Genomic DNA, 20,492 nt, shown 5'->3' with positions numbered 1-20,492 from the left:
TCAACGTAATCAAGGCTGTATACGACAAACCTACAGCCAACATTGTTCTCAGTGGTGAAAAACTGAAACCATTTCCTCTAAGATCAGGAACAATGCAAGGTTGCATACTCTCACCACTACTATTCATCATAGTTTTGGAAGTTTTAGCCACAGCAATCAGAGAAGAAAAAGAAATAAAAGGAATCCAAATCGGAAAAGAAGAAGTAAAGCTGTCACTGTTTGCAGATGACATAATACTATACATAGATAATCCTAAAAATGCTACCAGAAAACTACTAGAGCTAATAAATGAATTTGGTAAAGTAGCAGGATACAAAATTAATGCACAGAAATCTCTGGTATTCCTATACACTAATGATGAAAAATCTTAAAGAGAAATTAAGGAAACACTCCCATTTACCACTGCAACAAAAAGAGTAAAATACCTAGGAATAAACCTACCTAAGGAGACAAAAGACCTGTATGCAGAAAACTATAAGACACTGATGAAAGAAATTAAAGATGATACAAACAGCTGGAGAGATATACTATGTTCTTGGATTGGAAGAATCAACATTGTGAAAATGACTCTACTACCCAAAGCAATCTACAGATTCAGTGCAATCCCTATTAAACTACCACTGGCATTTTTCACAGAACTAGAACAAAAAATTTCACAAGTTGTATGGAAAAACAAAAGACCCCGAACAGCTAAAGCAATCTTGAGAACGAAAAACGGAGCTGGGGGAATCAGGCTCCCTGACTTCAGACTATACTACAAAGCTGCAGTAATGAAGACAGTATGGTACTGGCACAAAAACAGAAATATAGATCAATGGAACAGAATAGAAAGCCCAGAAATAAAGCCATGCACATATGACCACCTTATCTTTGATAAAGGAGGCTAGACTATACAATGGAGAAAGACGGCCTCTTCAATAAGTGGTGCTGGGAAAACTGGACAGCTACATGTAAAAGAATGAAATTAGAATGCTCCCTAACACCATATACAAAAATAAACTCAAAATGGTTAAAGACCTAAATGTAAGGCCAGAGACTATAAAACTCTTTGGGGAAAACATAGGCAAAACACTCTATGACATCAATCACAGCAACATCCTTTTTGACCCACCTCCTAGAGAAATGGAAATAAAAAATAAAAATAAACAAATGAGACCTAATGAAACTTAAAAGCTTTTGCACAGCAAAGGAAACCATAAAGAAGGCGAAAAGACAACCCTCAGAATGGGAGAAAACATTTGCAAATGAAGCACCTGGCAAAGGATTAATCTCCAATATATACTAGCAGTTCATTCAGTTCAATATCAAAAAAAAATAACCGAATCCAAAAATGGGCAGAAGACCTAAATAGACATTTCTCCAAAGAAGATATACAGATTGCCAACAAACACATGAAATAGACATTTCTCCAAAGAAGATATACAGATTGCCAACAAACACATGCTCAACATCACTAATCATTAGAGAAATGCAAATCAAAACTACAACGAGGTATAACCTCACACTAGTCAGAATGGCCAAAATCAAAAAATCTAGAAACAATAAATGCTGGAGAGGGTGTGGAGAAAAGGGAACCCTCTTGCACTGCTGGTGGAATGTAAATTGATACAGCCGCTATGGAAAACAATATGGAGGTTCCTTGAAAAACTAAAAGTAGAACTACCATACGACCCAGCAATCCCAATACTGGGCACATACCCTGAGGAAACCATAGTTGAAAAAGAGTCATGTACCACAGTGTTCATTGCAGCTCTATTTACAATAGCCAGGACATGGAATCAACCTAAGTGTCCATCGACAGATGAATGGATAAAGAAGATGTGGCACATATATACAATGGAATATTACTCAGCCATAAAAAGAAATGAAACTGAGTCATTTGTAGTGAGGTGAATGGACATAGAGACTGTCATACAGAGTGAAGTAATTCAGAGAGAGAAAAACAAATACCATATGCTAACACATATATATGTGGAATCCTAAAAAAAAAAAAACTGGTTTTGAAGAACCTAGGGGCATGACAGGAATAAAGACACAGATGTAGAGAATGGACATGAGGACATGGGGAGGGGGAAGGGTAACCTGGGATGAAGTGAGAGAGTGTCATGGACATATATACACTACCAAATGTAAAATAGGTAGTGGGAAACAGCTGCGTAGTCAGGGAGATCAGCTCGGTACTTTGTGTCCACCTAGAGGGGTGGGATAGGGAGGGTGGGAGGGAGATGCAAGGGGGAGGAGATATGGGGATATTTGTATATGTATAACTGATTCACTTTGTTTACAGCAGAAACTAACACACCACTGTAAAGCAATTATACTCCAATAGTGATGTTAAAAAAAAAAAAGGAATTTACTACACAACTTTTTTATCCACGACCTTTGTTGTACATGTTGTAATAGATTGGTGGCTTATGTATAAATGCCATTAGCATGAGTCTCCTGGGTTTTCTACTCTTTTTTTCCTTTTTCCTTTTTTTGCGGTACGTGGGTCTCTCACTGTTGTGGCCTCTCCCGTTGTGGAGCACAGGCTCCGGACGCACAGGCTCAGCAGCCATGGCTCACGGGCCCAGCCGCTCCGCGGCATGTGGGATCTTCCCGGACCGGGGCACGAACCCGCGTCCCCTGCATCGGCAGGCGGACTCTCATCCACTGCGCCACCAGGGAAGCTTTTTTCCCCCTTTTTTACCTCTTCTTTTTGTATATTAAATAGCTCTTCATTTTCTGACATAAAATTTTTTTGGCCAGACTCTTCCTCCAATTTCTTTGTCTTTTTTCTCTTATAATTTGTTTGTATACATTTGTCTTAGAAATAATTTGAAAATTACCTGAAATTCTTAGGTTTGATTGTTTAAGAATGCAATTCCTTTTAATATGCTTTTGTGTGTGCATATTGCTAAACTGCTAGAATCTGATCTCGTTCTTTAAATGTTACTTCCCAATTTAAATCAACATTTCCAAAAGAAAAAAAAAGTTCCCAAATTGCCAGTATATAAGACAAAAGTGTTCTATGCTGAGATATTAAGCTAGGGATATTAGGTTAAAAAAAAAATAATGGTAGAAAGTTTAGTGGTAAAACATTTCATGCCTTGATAGAATACATTGAGTGGTGGTGTTTCTCAAATGCCTCTTTCTGTTTTGTTTATTTTTTAAGAAAGAAAACTGAAACTACTAAGAACATAATTTTCACTTATCTACCCTAGAGTATTATTTAATGTGAATCTCTTATCCTCTGTTCAAAATATTTTTTGTGGAATAACATTTTTATTATAAATGTAAGTTATATAATAGATCTAAACTTGAACAGTAAAAATGTTAAAAGAGGGCTTCCCTGGTGGCGCAGTGGTTGCGAGTCCGCCTGCCGATGCAGGGGACGCGGGTTCGTGCCCCGGTCCGGGAAGATCCCACATGCCGCGGAGCGGCTGGGCCCGTGAGCCATGGCTGCTGAGCCTGCGCGTCCGGAGCCTGTGCTCCGCAACGGGAGAGGCCACAACAGTGAGAGGCCCGTGTACCGAAAAAAAAAAAAATTAAAGGATATCACTGGAAAAAGCAAAAGGTGGAATATAATGATGGCTGTTTTAGTGATTGAACCAACTTCTGACATAATTTAATGCCTGAATAAGGAGAGGTGAGTACTTAACTATGCTAAGTTTCCTCTACATGCAAAGATATAAACTCATAGGTCTGGATATGAGGAAAAACCAAGGCAGTACTTTAAAAAAAAAACAGCTTTACTGAAATATATTTCATACACCCTACAATTAACTCGTCTAAAGTTAAAGTGTATGATTCAGTGGTTTTTAGTATTCTCACAGAGTTATGCAACTATCACCACAGTCAGTTTTAGAACATTTTCCTCACCCCAAAAAGAAACCCTATATCCAACAGTAGTTACTTCCCATCTCCCCTTCTCCGTAGCCTCCAGCAATCACTAATCTACTTTCTGTCTCTATGGATTTGCCTATTCTGGACATTTCATATAAATGGAATCATGCAATATATGGTCTTTTGTGACTGGCTTCTTTCTAAGCCTAATGTTTTCAATATTGGTTCATTTTGTAGAATGTATTGGCATTTGCCTGATGACTAATGATGTTGAGCATCTTCTCATGGCTTATAAGCCACTTAGAATCAAGTCTCCAAGCAGGAAAGTGGTAGAGCTAGGACTTAAAACCAGGATTTACACCCAGGTTACTCTGAGTGAAGTGGACCAAGCGCACGATTTTGAGACTGTGTACAAAACAGGGAGCAGATTGTTGGCATGTGGGTGACATGAAATGAGGTAAAGTCAGTGTAGTCATGCCAGATCTTTCTTTTGTCCAAGAAGCCAGGTATCTAGATTTTTATCTCTTACCTCTTGTTTTGAAATGTTGACAACTGCAACTAGTTCAGTTAAAAGCAACTAAGACAAAAATGATTCTATTTTTGTGCAGAGGGCTGGATCTATAACCTGACTTTACATTGTACCAAAAATCTAACAGAAATAGATAGTTAAAATGTGTTTCTTCCTTTAATAAAACTACAGTCAAATGTAATTCACAGTGATGTATAAATGTAAAAAAGAAAATTAATAAAAAGAATAATAAAACTTAAAAAAACAAAACAGGGTTTAAATGACTTACTGGCCATTTGTGTATCTTCTTTGGAGAAATATCTGTTCAGCTCCTTTTCCCATTTTTAATTCGGATTATTTTTCTTTTGATAGTTGAGTTACGCAAATTCTATATATATTCTGGATCCAAGTCCCAAACCTTATGATTTGAAAAGATTTTCTCTCATTCTGTGGGCTGTTTTTTACTGGTGGTATCCCTTGAAACATGTTTGTGTATATTATAATGTATACAATGTATATTGTTATACATCATGAAATTCTTGAGATAAAAATCATTGCTAATATTAAAAAAACATTTATGGCCATACTTTCAAATATGTCATTTATATCCAAAATTTCTTTTTTAAATAATTTAAACATGTAAGTTACAAGTACATTTCATCTAAAAATATAGAAATATACAGGCAGTTCTTTTATGTAACAAATAAAAATTAATATTTAGTTTGAAAATACTGTTAAATTTTAACAGATATTTTAGCATTCCCATTAAAATTGAAAATGAAAATACAGATACTAGTAAATAACTTAAGATGTGTTTAAGTGTTTTAAAAAATTCTTAATGTGCCAACAACTATCAGAATTATTCAGTTTCCTTTAAAATTATATGGAGCATTGGGAAAGAATTCAGAATCTAAAAGTTGAACTACTTAATTTGAAATTGTCATGGGGATGTTGAATAGAGGAATTTTCAAAGTTTTTTAACCTAGATTTTTTAACTCAGTTAAAGTTCACATAAAATAACATTATGAGCAGAATAATAAATTACAGAATGTAATATCAATATTTTGGGGTTTTTAATTACCATTAAATACTAAGTAACAGTAATTTAGAAAGGGTAAAAAACTGAGTCTTTAAACAAAGATCTGTACCATTATCTTTAATTCAGTTATGTTTACAAACATATTGTGCTGACTTACTGTGTTATATAACACTAAGTAATATCAGATGTCATTGTTGGCAACTGGAAGGGGCTTTGTCACATTGGTCTGTTAACAAATGAGATAAATGATAAATGAGAGGAGCTGAAGATAGAAAAATGCTTATTACTTTACATGTTCTTTATATCCTTTACTAAGACAGTTTTGGGAAATCAAACACTAGGTTTCATACTTACAGTTAATAAGTGGGGTAGGAGGGTGGCAAAAATTGATCCATTTTGATTGCAGAAAACGGAGGCCACTTCTGATAGGAGCCAGAGGAACAGCATGTGGTACTGTGGCAGAGAGATTAGCCTCAAAGGCAGACAGATCTGCGTTTTCTGTTCTGGCTCTACTGCTTATTAACCATTTTACCTTGGGCCAGTTATATAATATTTTCTAATGTTTAAAAATGGAATAATAATTCCTATCCCATTAAATTGTTATAAAGCTTAAGTAAAAATTAGTGAAAGCATCTAACAGTATAGTTTATACTCATTAAGTATCTCTCATACTACTCTTTAGTGATAGTGGGAAAAAAACTTTTTTCCTTCTCTGAATTTTATTTTGGTGTTTTTAAGTCAGATAGAAGTGGAATTGCTGGGAATGCAGTCATGTTGTGGCTATTGCATAGCCAGCCTCATTGCTCCACTTATTTCATAGACCCAAACATTCATGTTGAGTGAATTTTATTTGTAAGGATGAAAGAGATACTATTTTAGGGAGAAAAATAATTTAAGAATTGTTATGATTATTTAGTACTGACCTTTCTATGGTATAAGGCATTTGTACTAAAACCCATATTAGATACATTTAAAAAATCACCTAATTTTTTAATATCAAGAAATCACTCTAAGAGTTAAAAATCTAGTATTTTGGTAAATTTTTTATTTTAACATGCTGCACAGTCCAAAAGAAACTGAGCAAATGAAGTTATTTTAAATCCTCATATGTATGATGGGGCTGTGTTAACTTACTGGAGAAACTAATGTACAAGATAGCCTCAGTCTTCAAGACTTGTAGTTAATTGAAGACCCTTATAGAACAAGATAAAAGATAAGTGAAATAGAGAACAGTACAGATTGCCCAGTACTTGAAAACTTAATTTTCTTTACAATAAGTTTGTTTTAACTTTATAGTCCATGTATCATACTTATAGCATACTTAAAGCATAGAGGGCAATAGTGCATTTAGCCCAGAATGCCACTGATAACTAAGTAATTCCTTCAGTGTTATTGGTATAAGCTAAATAAAAGTAATAAAGGGAGATGGAAAAAAGATTATAGAAAAAAAGAGGAAAATGTAGGTTGGTGGGGACTGGGGACGGCAAGGAGAGAAAAGGAAAAGGTGCACTTGATGGGAAATGTAGCATATGCTTCAAGTGTCATTAGAGCCTTAGAAATCAGAGGTTGCATTAAAACCCATCTAATTGGAAAAATAAAGCACAAAATGATGTGGCATATAGTGATAGAACATTTAAAATATGGTTCCTGATTCATAAGCCACTAACAGTCATGACCTTCTGACTTTTAAACAAATACGGTATATGAATTTGTCCTTATGTTAAATCATCTTAGTAAAATAAAACAATACATTTTGGATTTTTGTTTTAGTGTCTTTGCAAGATATAACCATGAGAAAAGCTTTCCGAAGTTCTACAGTTCAAGATCAGCAGCTTTTCGACCGCAGGACTTTGCCTGTTCCATTACAGGAGACGTACGATGTTTGTGAACAGCCTCCACCTCTCAATATACTCACTCCTTACAGGTCAGTACGCTAATAAGTAAGAAGGCCGGTTATTTATTTCAGACTTCAAGTTCAGATATGTAGCAGTCTACCTTTAAATGCTTAATCCCCAAACATTTTTTATTTCACTGGTCTCCTGAGCAATGCAGAGAACCCTCCTTATCCACCACCTTTAGAAAACCTTTGCTTTATTCACTAGGTGAGTTCCCAAGGTTTGGGCATACAAAAAACAAGACTTACTCAAAGGGGTTGTTTTGACAAGTGTTTTTAAGAAAAGCCAATGCAAACATGAATATGAAGAGACAAGGAGTTGTTATTGTCTTTTTAATTTAATTTCTAATTAGATGGAAAAGAAAAAATAAAGAGTTCAAAATCCCACCAGATTAATAAAATATTGTTTTTTTCTGGTTCTTGTCTACTCTTGATCTTTGCATTAAATATCTGTGTATTGAATATGTAGAATCTGTTTTTAAATTTTTTTTACCATTTAAAAAACTCTGGACTTATTCAGCCTTTCTTTGGAGTCTTTCACATGAATTGTTAAATGGGTGATTTAAGAGGCACGACACGTGTCCTGAATAAAATGGTATTTGGATAGTTATTTGAAACTATTTGTCAGTATGCAAGGCATTGGATATAACTATTACTATTAGAATGACTATTTGGTGATATTTTTTGGATTTGGTAAGGTGATAAGTAAATTAGAGTCTTGGCAGAAACCCTGTATAGTTTCTCTGTTCTGTTGTCCTTTCAGGCTTTTCTCTTTGGCAGAATCATTTGTAATTACTGGAATTTCCCACAGGACTTATAGAAAACTTGGCATTCAGCAGAAGTTAGGGATGAAAATTGTCCAGTTGTACCTTTAAATTATTAATACCAACTCTGAAAAACTTCTGGTTTTCCAGAAGTTTCCTGTCTGATTTGTGAGAAATGTTCTATTGGTGCATATTCTCATTTATTTTGCCAATATTTTTACACATGCTATATTTTGTTAATGTAAGAGGAAACAATTTTAGTAAAATTACTTCTATTCCTATTGCCTCCCTAAGTCTTACTAATGTATATTTTAATTGATATTTTATACTTCAGAGATGATGGTAAAGAAGGTTTGAAGTTTTATACCAATCCTTCATATTTCTTTGATCTATGGAAAGAAAAAATGTTACAAGATACGGAGGATAAGAGGAAGGAAAAGAGGAAGCAGAAGGTATTTCAAAAAATTGAAGTTAGTTTTCATGTATTTGTGATTTGTTGCATATGTGGGACTTTATTAATTCTGTACTTTGACAGTTTTATTTTTTTTGGTCCATATGGTCAAATACTGAAGTCTTTATAACCACGCAGAAAGATCACAGTCTAATGGGGAGCAAATGAACAATTAGGTTATTATAATATGGTGTGATAAATGCCCACCTAACAGAGAGGTATGCATGGAGGGTTTGAGTAGCACAAAATAGCACCTGCTTTAGGGAGGACGGGGCTGATAAACACTTCAACAAAGCTTATAATGAATCTTGACGAACAAATAAGAATTAAGTGGTCCAGGGAAGAGAAAGGCATTCTGCTAAAGCAGAGCAAAGGAATATTGTACAGATATTGGTAAAGTAGATTAAGTTAATATTTTCTTACCACAGAGCATATCCTAAATGGAAAGCTTATAACAGTCTCACTAAATTCCTGTTACCTGTCTGCTGTATTATCATTTTCTACTTTCTAATAAAATTCACTTGGATCTGTTTTATTCCATGTTAATGATAACTAGAAATATAGAAGGAGGAAGCAAAGTTGGATTTAGGCAGAATTATGAAGGTGGCAAAGTTTGTCTTTATCATCCCTCTGTTTCTTCTATAGCTATCTCTGCTCTCCCTGCTCTTCCCCAAAATGCCTACATGTTATTATTTTCTGCACTAGACAGTGTACCAGTGTTCTAGCTAGAGTTTGCAGACTGGTGACTGGTAGCCCAGACTATGCTTGCAAGCAGTTTTGTTTGACAAACACAGTGGTTTTTAAATTTTTGAACTGGAATGCCTTAGATGGACATACCCTAGTTCAGTGCAGGCCTCATCTTATATCTGACCCTTTTTATTCACGTATGTTACCTGCTTGGCCCCTTTGGTTTCTTTCTATACTTTTTCTCCCACAGTTGGAATCACTTTTTGTTTTATTTTTCAAATACCCTATTTTCTGTTGAGTGACAGTTATTATGGTTTAATTGGGTAATTGGATTTTTTTCTAATGTATTGGCTAGCTAATTAGTCGTTTCTCAGATAATATAACCTTAGTAAATTTTCAGGTTTTGGCTAGAGGTAGGCAGTGCCATTAACTGTAGAAATTTCACTCATTATAGCAAAAACTAATAATATCGGAGCAGAGTTGATGAATCTTTTTTCATCTGAAAGGACTTTCTGACCTCAAGTTTTATTATGTAGACTATTTTTATCTGATACATCAATTTCATTTAAAGGTTAAAAAAGCATTCGAAAGTGGGATTACCAACAAACTAGCTAAGATTTAACTCTGAATGCACAAATGAACTGTATCTGTGTTACTTTTACTATATTATGATGACATTGTCTTTTTCAATACTGATGTTAGAATTCTATTTTCATTGTTATAACCTCTTTTTAAAAACGTAGTACTTCAGCATTTGGCTTTGTTTCAATACATCTGTTATAGCAGAAAAATCTAGATCGTCCTCATGAACCAGAAAAAGTGCCAAGAGCACCTCATGACAGGCGGAGAGAATGGCAGAAGCTGGCCCAAGGTCCAGAGCTGGCTGAAGATGATGCTAATCTCTTACATAAGCATATTGAAGTTGCTAATGGCCCAGCCTCTCATTTTGAAACAAGGTTTATTTTCTTTTGTTTGTTTTTTTAAACAAAATTAATGGTAAAACACTGGCTTTATTTCTAATATCTGTATGTCTAAGTCTTAGGTCCTGAACTGTTGAATTGACAGACCCTGTTCTATAAGTATTGAGTTGATTTTGAAACCCTGACCATTGTGAGCCTATTGAAGTCTGATCTTGGGCAGATCATTTTTGTATCTGGACTTCAGTTTTCTCGTCTATAGAAAGAAGTGGTTGGAGTAGATGATCTTCGATGTTTTAACTTTCATATGAGGTCTCAGCTCACTCTCAGTAGTTAAGGCAGAGTCTGTTAGAATTTCATAATAGAGTAATGGGGTCTGGATTTTTTTTTGAAGTATTATTGATTCACTGCATATAAAATAGGAGTTGGAAGTGGGTTATATTTTGTTCCTTTTTCTTTCCCCTGACTTCCTTTCTATGCCACATCTTCCACCTCAGATATATCAGGACTTTCAAAACAAAATTACTCATCCCCTTTTGCAGAAATATGCAATAGGTCCTTTTCCTTTCTCAGTGGCCAGGGACCCTATCTAACTAATATGCAACCCTAACAAACATTATACTAGCATCTCTCTGTGAAGAGATTTGTGTACAGTTGATTATAGTTATTATTATATGTTTTATAGTTATTGATTTTTGAATGGAAAACAACTTAAGACTTTCTTTCGAATAATACATGTAAATTATTGGGTCATAAGTGTAAATTATTTTGGCCTATTTTAGGAGTAATATACATATAAGGTACTATCTATATGTAGTACTGAAAGAAAGAGACTGAAAGGATTGATTTTTTTAAAAATTAATTATCTGTAGACAGACATTTATTTCTAATCACTGTTAAGTGATTGAGGTATTGAGCTGACCCAGTTGTGTAAATATAATAATTTCTAACTTGCTTTGTACACATCTTTTAAGTCCAGCTTTGTCTCCAGCATGCACTACAGTCAGTAAATATTTATGTCTTCACATGCTCAAGGTATCTAAAATTTTGCTTAAATCTGACTTAAGTCACATGTTATTATGTTACTCAGCTATTTTCTGAGTACCCTAGCACCTTTGAAAACAGCAAAAAGACAAAAACAATGTAGTTAGCCATGTCTGTGCTACTAGTATCACAGACCTATCTCCCTTGGGCACCAGATACTTGGAAGTCATTTAGGTTTAAAAGAACAGCAGGATATTCTGGTGGTAGAAAATTCCAGTTTTCATATTCTAGCTTGTTGTCATTGGCATCTTATTGTAAAGAAAAAAATTAAATAGAGGCAGATAGCTTTGAACACAATTGGCTGAAAGTTATTTTCTTTTCTTGTTTATCAGATTATGAAAGTAATACTTTTCACCCTTGTGAATTGAATTAGTATTATATTATAAAATAATAAAATAACTGAAGGTCATCGTAATAACCTGAATCAGCAAGGAAAGGTTGCGTTGTGAGCAGCATTCTGTGTTTTAAAAGCAGGATGAATGTAATAAATTTCTGAAAGAAGTTTCTTAAAGTAGTTAAAATATTGGCATTCAAAGGATAAACCTTCAATATCTCATGTAGAACATTTTACTTCACCAGTAATTCAAGAAAAATACACTGATACTGTATGTATTTTTTAGACCGCAGACATATGTGGATCATATGGATGGATCTTACTCGCTTTCTGCCTTGCCGTTTAGTCAGATGAGTGAGCTTCTGACGAGAGCTGAGGAAAGGGTCTTAGTCAGACCACATGAACCACCTCCACCTCCACCAGTGCATGGAGCAGGAGATGCAAAACCCATACCCACCTGTATCAGGTATGTCAGAACAAGCACAAGATGTTTCATCTCAGATGTTGGTAACCTTTTTCTTTAAAGGCCCATATAATAAATGTTTTCGGCTTTAGGACATATGGCTTCTGTCACAACTACTCAACTCTGCCATTGTTGAATGAAAGCAGCCATGGACTATACATAAACAAATGAATATGTTTGTGTTTCAACAAAACTTTATTTACAAGAACAGGGATCGGGTCAGATTTGGCCTGTAATTTGCCAGCCTCTCATAAGAGCTGACACATTCTCTTGGGAAATTTTAGCTAATGATAACTTAAAGATTAAAGTGTGTTTCATTTTATTATAGCTTTGTTATCAAGCACATGATCTGCAATGTATTAATAAAAATTAAGAATTTTTGGTATGTGGTTAGGACAAAGAAATGGGAACCAAAGACTTAATTATAAATGTTAATTTAATATTAGGGGAAATACTCTAGAATTTGAGAGAGAATAGGCAATTGCTCATAATAATCTTTTAGTAAAGCTTTTTGAAGTTTCATTTTGTCCACTGTTATCCACATTATAATTTTTTTTCATAGAGAAATAGAGATCAGCTTTACAATTTCCAGTTAAAAAGATCAATCTTATGTTACTGACTCATTTGATGTTCCATCCTCAGCAAGGAAGAGGGCCATAAATTTCCTTTTGTGGTTTGTAATTAGTTGTCATTGATTTAACTGAAATGACATATAATGAGTCTTAATAGCTTCAATACAAATACAGTATTGTTTTGGCCACAGGTATAGCAATACAAATGTTGTAATATGATAAATGTTGAGTCATTATGAAGACTCATATCACAGTGTAAAACTGAGCATTTTATCAAAGGAAGGATAAAATGCTCGAGTGGATATGAAAGTTGCATGAGAGGATGAGATCATTTAGAATATTATAAATCAAAGCACCACGTATTGATTTTCTTGTTAGTGTACTTTTAGTTCTCATTTCATTCTAAATATTGCTGAAGAATTTTTAATTTTTATAGGAACATGTTAATGCCTCTACCTTGATAGAATCACTGGTAGCCATTTATGTTTTGTGTGGTTAGCTTTTTCTCTTTAAGTAACTTGCTGGGATCTCTTTATCATTTCAGTTCTGCTACAGGTTTGATAGAAAATCGTCCTCAGTCACCAGCTACAGGCAGGACACCTGTGTTTGTGAGCGCCACCCCACCACCTCCTCCACCACCTCTTCCATCTGCCTTGTCAACTTCTTCATTAAGAGCTTCAATGACTTCGACTCCCCCCCCACCAGTACCTCCCCCACCTCCACCTCCAACCACTGCTTTGCAAGCTCCAGCAGTACCACCGCCTCCAGCTCCTCTTCAGATTGCCCCTGGAGTTCTTCACCCAGCTCCTCCTCCAATTGCACCTCCTCTAGTACAGCCCTCTCCACCGGTAGCTAGAGCTGCCCCAGTATGCGAGACTGTACCAGTTCACCCACTCCCACAAGGAGAAGTCCAGGGGCTGCCTCCACCCCCACCACCGCCTCCTCTGCCTCCACCTGGCATTCGACCATCATCACCTGTCTCAGTTGCTGCTCTTGCTCATCCTCCCTCTGGGCTACATCCAACTCCATCTACTGCCCCAGGTCCCCACGTTCCATTAATGCCTCCATCTCCTCCATCACAAATTATACCTGCTTCTGAGCCAAAGCGTCATCCATCAACCCTACCTGTAATCAGTGATGCCAGAAGTGTACTTCTGGAAGCAATACGAAAAGGTAATTTTCTCAAGAGCCGTTAAAAGCATTGCAATGGTAGCATTAGAACCTTTCTAAATATTGGAGACAATAATGTTTTCTTCATTTATAAAAGTTTAGATGCTCATGTTTTTGTACAAGTGGTCTTTAGAAAGTAAAGCTATGTTCAATTTATATTTTAAGTCTTTTTCAAGAAAATATGTCACATTAATCATTTTATTTTCATACTTATTAGGTATTCTTGAAATGTTTATTGAATGATGAGAAATTAAAAGTATCAGACTTAAATGTTATAAAAAATTTAGTTAAAACTCTTTGTAAATATTATATTCAATATATATAACTCCTTTTAAAATGGTATTTTCTTCAGTGTTAAGGCTGTCCATTTGATATGTAAGTGACACTTGCTTTACCAATACCTTTAAAGGATTAAGGTTCCTACCTTAGTAACAAAGGAACAACCTGTCACATTCATTTATTTATTCAGCCAACGTTTCCTACTATATGCCAGGCAGTAACACTATAGAATGAATAATAGTGCCTTTCCCTCAAGTACTGGGGAGAACAAAGCCACAGAAAATATGCTCAGTGATGTTTAATTTATTTGACCGTAGAGGTAACAAACAAAAGAAATGTATCACCTGGTTAACTTTAGGAGGTGGTGAGTAGGGAAGCACAATAGACCATAATGGCTAAAAAACTATAGGCATCCACTGGGGTATGTGGTAAGTTTCATCAAATCTTCAAATTCTTTTTAATAGATCTTTTTATTTTCCTGTTAGTATTTCTCATGTGTATTTGAATTTATTCAATTAATAATATCTAATAATATCTAGTATTTTGGTTTACAATGAATGGTTTGGATTTACTATATCAGGTATTCAGCTACGAAAAGTCGAAGAGCAGCGTGAACAGGAAGCTAAACACGAACGCATTGAAAATGATGTTGCCACCATCCTGTCCCGCCGTATTGCTGTGGAATACAGTGATTCAGAAGATGATTCAGAATTTGATGAAGTAGATTGGTTGGAGTAAGAAAAAATGCATTGATAAATATTACAAAACCGAATGCAAATGTCCTTTGTGGTGCTTGTTCTTTGAAAATGTTTGGTCATTCCAGTGTTTTGCTTTCTTTTCCTTAAGGTAAATAACCCTTTTCCTCCATAATTTTTGATTTCTAAGAAAAATATTAGCATACATTTCAAACTAAATGTTTTACAGTGGCTTATCTTTTTTTATTTTTCCCTGAAAAGACATCATTTGGTCAAATAAACCACTAAGTATTAAGCATGGACAGCTGTTATTAGAGTAGCTGATTCAGTTTTTTGATATATCTTAATTGTGCACTTTGTGAATTTTAATTTAAAGAGAGCAACTGAGATTAAAAATCTTGAGGGCAGCTGTATCTGTTAATGAGCCTTATTCCATTTCCTGACGTTTTAAAAGAAGAAACACTACCTTTATATGAATACACTCAGAAAGTACATTTAGCTTGTAGTATTGAATTCTCTTAAAGGAATGCTTGAATTTTTAATTATTGTTTTATTGTTTTAAAATACTTGCCTTATTTGAATGTTTAGCAGTATCCCCTTCCTACTTATATATTGTGTGGTACAATTTTGCTTGCCTATAAGAGTTTAAAAATTTTCCATGTGAAATACTCTGACATAAACCATGTAACTTACATAACTGTTAAGAATAACAGCCTGATTTAATAAATGGTTCATTTTAAAGGTTCATGGGTGTTACCTCTTTGAATAAAACTTTCTGATAGTTTATCAAATAATATAAAGTAGGCTCTAAATAGTCAATGAAAAATTTAAAAACTACTTAAGCTCTATAATTTCCTCTTAATTGTACAGACTCATATTGTCTAGTGCATAAGGTAGCTTTTATGTCATTTTTTTCCTAAAGTCAAAAGTCAGTATTTTTCAACTCCTTATGCTCTTAAATTAAAATCTCAACTTGCTCTCTAATTTCAGCACATCTTGACTTCAGTTTAATAGCATTCTTGAAATTATGTTTTGTAATGATAAAATTAGTTGTTAATGTTTACACAGTCCAGATTCAGGGATGAACGAAAAGCAGCATCAATATCAGATTATTTAGTATGAAGAAAAGACTAAATGAGGCTTTGGTAGTTTGACTATAAAAGTGACTGTAATCTTCATCCTTGCTTCTATCCCATCAATAGAGGGATCCCTCTATCCCCGCTACTCCCATCAAAAGATGGGTTCTGTTACCACCCGCTTTGAATCTGAGTGTCCTGAGACTTGTTTTAGCCAAAAACATGTGGAAAAAGTAAGCTCAGCCGAGCCTGCTAGAAGTTCAGAAACCTTATGCAGAGAACTATCCCAAGTGAGGCCAACTTAGATGAGCCAATTGCAAGCTCACCTGCTGGCTGACTGTAGACAGATGAGCAAGCGTAGCTAAAATTAGCCCAGCCCAGAAGAACTGTTCAGCTGACCTATAAATTCATGAGTAAAAATAAATGTTTATTGTCTTACACCTAAGTTTTGAGGTGGATTATTTCGCATAGCATTGTGGCAATAGATAGCTGAAACATGAGGTCATGGTAACCTGCTAATTTGAGGGGGTTTTAGGTAGCTAACTAATGATCTGTAATCCTTGTAGAAGAGGAATGATGAACTAAGTCCTCCAATAGTAATACGGTTTGGACATAAAAAACATTTCCCAATGGCTTTAAAAAAAGATTTGCTTTTAGGTAGATTTGCCTAGACCTAGAACAAGAGATTAGATAAGCCATTTGAGTTTCCTTCCCACCTTACAAAACTGTATATTGTTGAACTTAACTCCAGAAAATATGCCAAAATTTAAAGTTTGTCTTTCCAAGGTGCTTATGATCAAAAGGCAGTAGCTAGTAGATAGTTTTTGTAAAGCTCAATTGTGGCCAGGTAACTAAAAAGGGAATGATACTGGTATTGGTGCAGTTAAGGGAGATACAAAAGGAAATGGTTGAGGATTTCTTTTTGTCTTTTTTTTTAAATTTTTATTTTATATTGGAGCATAGTTAATTAACAATGTTGTGTTAGTTTCAGGTGTACAGCAGAGTGATTCAGTTATACACATACATGTATCTATTCTTTTTCAAATTCTTTTCCCATTTAGGTTATTGCAGACTATCGAGCAGCGTTCCCTGTGCTATACAGTAGATCCTTGCTGGTTATCTATTTTAAATATAGCAGTGTGTACATGTCAGTCCCAAACATAATAATAGAAGTGGATCTGTTGTAAAGCCTGGCAGTGTATATCCTAAATAGTTTATGATAGTTTTTTTTGTTTGTTTTTCAGAACATTCCTAGAAGATAAGAAAGTGCCCACAGGCTGAAGAGGCCATACATGTAGTATTTATTTTAAAATCAAAATAACTTTTCAGTCTAGTATTCAACTTACCTTGATGAGAGACTTTTGGAGCAAATCATTCAGTAGCTAATTTTAATACCCTAAGAAGAATGAAAGTTACTGGGTAATGACTATTTTCTTTCTTATTGAATTATGTTACTGTTCCACAAGGTCGTGCATAAGCATAGAGTCAGAAAAAATTAATTACATATTGTGGAGAGATAATTGGCTTCACTTGTTATGGTTGAAGTCACCCATTTACCTCCATATTACCAAATCTAACAAACACTCTTTAGTTCTTAATTTATTTGATCTTTATTTTCTGCATATACTCTACCTCCTTGAAACTGTCAGTCCCTCTGACATTCTTTTTTTTTTTTGTAACACTGTTCCTTCCCCTTCCCAATAATGGTGGGACAAAAGAAGGGGAGGAAAATACTTAGCAGCAGTGGAGTTTGGGATGAAATTCAGTCACTATGGAGGGAAAGGAAGTGTGTCTATAACTTTTCCTAAGTAAGGGATATTTGTAAGCTGCAGATTTATAAGGTGTTTTAAGCTATAACTACTACTTTTCATAATTTATAATCTATTTGGGCAGATGAGATGACTTCTGAAGCATTTTCATATTATAAATATGTATTAAAGATAAATAAGAAAAATGTTCATTTCAGTTGTGTTCTGTAAATTATGAGACACTACCCTTTGTTTCCACTTTTAAAAAGCCCTACCCTTTTTCTTCAACAACAATCTCACATCCATATTTTCATGAAGTCTTCTCAGATCACCACAACTACAGTTCATATTCCTTTTCAGTTTCTCTAATGCTTTTATAGGCTTTCTTCAAGTGATACTTAAGCCATTTTGCCTCACAGTTATTAACTACTCGAGCTTGCCAAATCGGTAACTCACAAGACAGCAGCGGCCTTGTCTTAAACAGGCAACTCACAGTATCTCTTCTTGTAAGCGGGTTCGGAAATATCTTTTTTGTTCTGTCCACTAAGGCTCTTAAAATAATATCTTCCTAGACACTGCTCCTGCTTAAAAAAATTTCCTCTGCTGATCTCAGTAATAGAGTTGACATAAAACTAGTCCTAGCTTCATAAAAACTCTGTGTATGCACGCACACGTGCGTGTGTGTGTGTGTGTGTGTGTGTGTAATTTAAGAAATGGAAAGCATAGAATCGCCCCTTCTGGCCAAAAGGTGAAAGTTATTAATATTTCTGAAGTAATTTATTAATGCAGGGAACAAAATTGATCAAATGTTTTAATTTAATGGGAATTCTCATGAATGACTTTCAAAACATAGCTTTGACTTTGACTTTAGTAAACATACCGCTGCTGGGTTTTTTGTTGGTTTTCACTCTACTACATTTATCTTGACCCCATATTTTTATTTTTCTGAAGACTACCTCCCTAAACTGAAGCAAGCATAAATTATTGAAAGCTCCTAAATAGTCCAATAAATTCCTTTTGGAATTCATGATCTCTATGTTAACTACTTAATAAATAAGTGCAAATAAACCAATGCAGGATATTAATCATGCAATATCAGGATTTAAAGGTGGCTTTGCTGCATTGAACTAATGAAAATGAAATATCAAATTATGGTATTTCTAAATTGTGTCATATAACTGTAGTTAATAGAAATCATCTTACTGAAGCCAAACAGAAGGCATAGAACCCTTGTAATACAAAGAATAAGTCTTTTCCTCCCTTTATTCATTGCTGTACTAAGAACAAATTTATTTATGTTCTCCGTGAATGCATCAGTAATCTCTGTTGCTTTTCAAGTCTGACAGCCAGGCTCTGAATAAAGAATGAATACCAGCCTTGAATGAACATTTCAGGCACTTTTTTTTTTTTTTTTTACAGACTAGTTATCAATATCTTTTCTCATTATTGTAAGGCCAGCTGCCCTGACTTTTTTTCTTTAGAAAAAAAAATTTTAAAGACAACTGAGCATGTATTGAAGTCATTTTCCTCATGATATTTATACTCTCTTCTTTTTGCTATAATAGATAAATTTATTTAGTGATAATGATTTTGAATATTTTATAGTCTATATAAATATGTTCCTTGTGTATGTGTCTGTGTAATACTCAAAGACTTCTTGATAAATTTCTTATTTATCCATCCTGCCTTTAGGCTAGCTGTTTCAATACTACTCTCTTGATATAGGACATTGATGTCTCCAGGAGTAATAAAACTACAGCTTTCTGGCCTGGAAGCAATACAAAAGACACAAGAGTCATCAAATCACAATCTGTCTTCTATTGTAACAGCTTCCAATATTACTTAAAAGTATCTATTTCATTCTTACCTATGAAAGCCATGAAATGTTATACTTGACTTTAAAGAAAACCTATAGCAACTTTTTATCTAGACCACACCAGATAAAGGAGCACATCTATTATTAATGATTTGTTTTTCTTTTTCTTTTTACATTTATTATATTTCTATTTATTTAGCAAAAATTTTTGATGCCTGCAGTTATTCTGCTGGGTATTGGGGATATAACAGTGAATAGACAGAGTCCTACTTTCTGAGCATACAGATAAATTAACAAAGAACAATGAATGTTATGTTAGGGAAGCTCCTAGCACAGACACCAAACCTAGTCTAGGAAGTCAGGAAAGGCCTCCAAAAGGAAATAATATTTAAAGTTTGAGGTGGCCTAGGCAGGCGAATGTTGAAGTGAGGGTGAACAGTCTCCCAGGCAAAGGAAATAGGAGTGTGCATGTCTGGAAATGCTTGATGCAAAGCATACAAGGAGTGGAGTAACTAGAAATAAATTAGAAAGGTAAGCAAGAGCAAACCATGAGAAGGTCTTAGGAGCTAAGAAGATAATAGGTAATATTACCTTGAGAAGGTTATAGGAGCTCCTGTTAAGGAGCTTGCATTATATTCTGTGGGCAGTAAAATTGAGGAAGTGACATCAGAGTAGCATTTTGGAAAGATGATTGGCAGCTGCAAAGTGGTAAATGAGTTAGAAGTACACTTGGAGGTCGAGACCAGTTAGGCAGATACAGTAGATGACAGATAATAATTGGGGATGATGGTGACAGAGGAGATAGTTAATGAAATAGGTTCAGGAGATATTTAGGATGTGGAATACACTGAACTTGGTAATTGGAGAGGAAGGAGTCAAGGATAATTTCCAGAGTCCTAGCTTACTGATATAAAGACCATTAAGAGGAAGAGCAGGTCTTGGAGGATGAGTAATGCAGTTTGGGACATAAAGCAGGGAAGGGATTACTGACATGATTGGAGGGAGGGATTAATCTTACATTCGTAAAAGGAAACCTTGCCTGCAGGAAGGAGAAAAGGATGAATGTGTAAAAAAGATTTGAAGTTCTGGTGCCAAAAAAGTTGAGAAAGTTTCCTTCTAACGGCATCTGTTTTCTCTTTGAAGTAGATGACAACACTGCTCAGGGTAAATGGGGAGCAGGAGAAGTGACAGCAGTTTTAAGGAAAGTAGA

At 34.9% G+C, this 20,492-nt stretch overlaps 1 protein-coding gene across 1 annotated transcript in view; it reads left to right on the top strand.

The window, feature by feature from the left end:
• Positions 1-19,406, top strand: part of WASF1 (WASP family member 1) — a 41,033-nt gene extending 21,627 nt beyond the window's left edge. The window contains exons 3-8 of the mRNA XM_022554278.2: positions 7,143-7,296; positions 8,365-8,482; positions 9,952-10,124; positions 11,750-11,929; positions 13,043-13,671; positions 14,528-19,406. Of these exons, the coding sequence (XP_022409986.1) occupies positions 7,143-7,296; positions 8,365-8,482; positions 9,952-10,124; positions 11,750-11,929; positions 13,043-13,671; positions 14,528-14,685 (1,412 nt within the window). The 3' untranslated portion in view covers positions 14,686-19,406. The remainder of the gene's footprint in view (positions 1-7,142; positions 7,297-8,364; positions 8,483-9,951; positions 10,125-11,749; positions 11,930-13,042; positions 13,672-14,527) is intronic.
• The last annotated feature ends 1,086 nt before the right edge of the window (positions 19,407-20,492 follow it).

The sequence above is a fragment of the Delphinapterus leucas genome, chromosome 12 (genome assembly GCF_059928025.1).
Source record: "Delphinapterus leucas isolate spDelLeu-1000000601 "Yukka" chromosome 12, BTC_Dleu_Yukka2, whole genome shotgun sequence".
Taxonomy (NCBI): Eukaryota; Metazoa; Chordata; class Mammalia; order Artiodactyla; family Monodontidae; genus Delphinapterus; species Delphinapterus leucas.
Note: the sequence above shows the minus strand (reverse complement) of the source record. Positions and strands in the feature narration are given on the sequence as shown.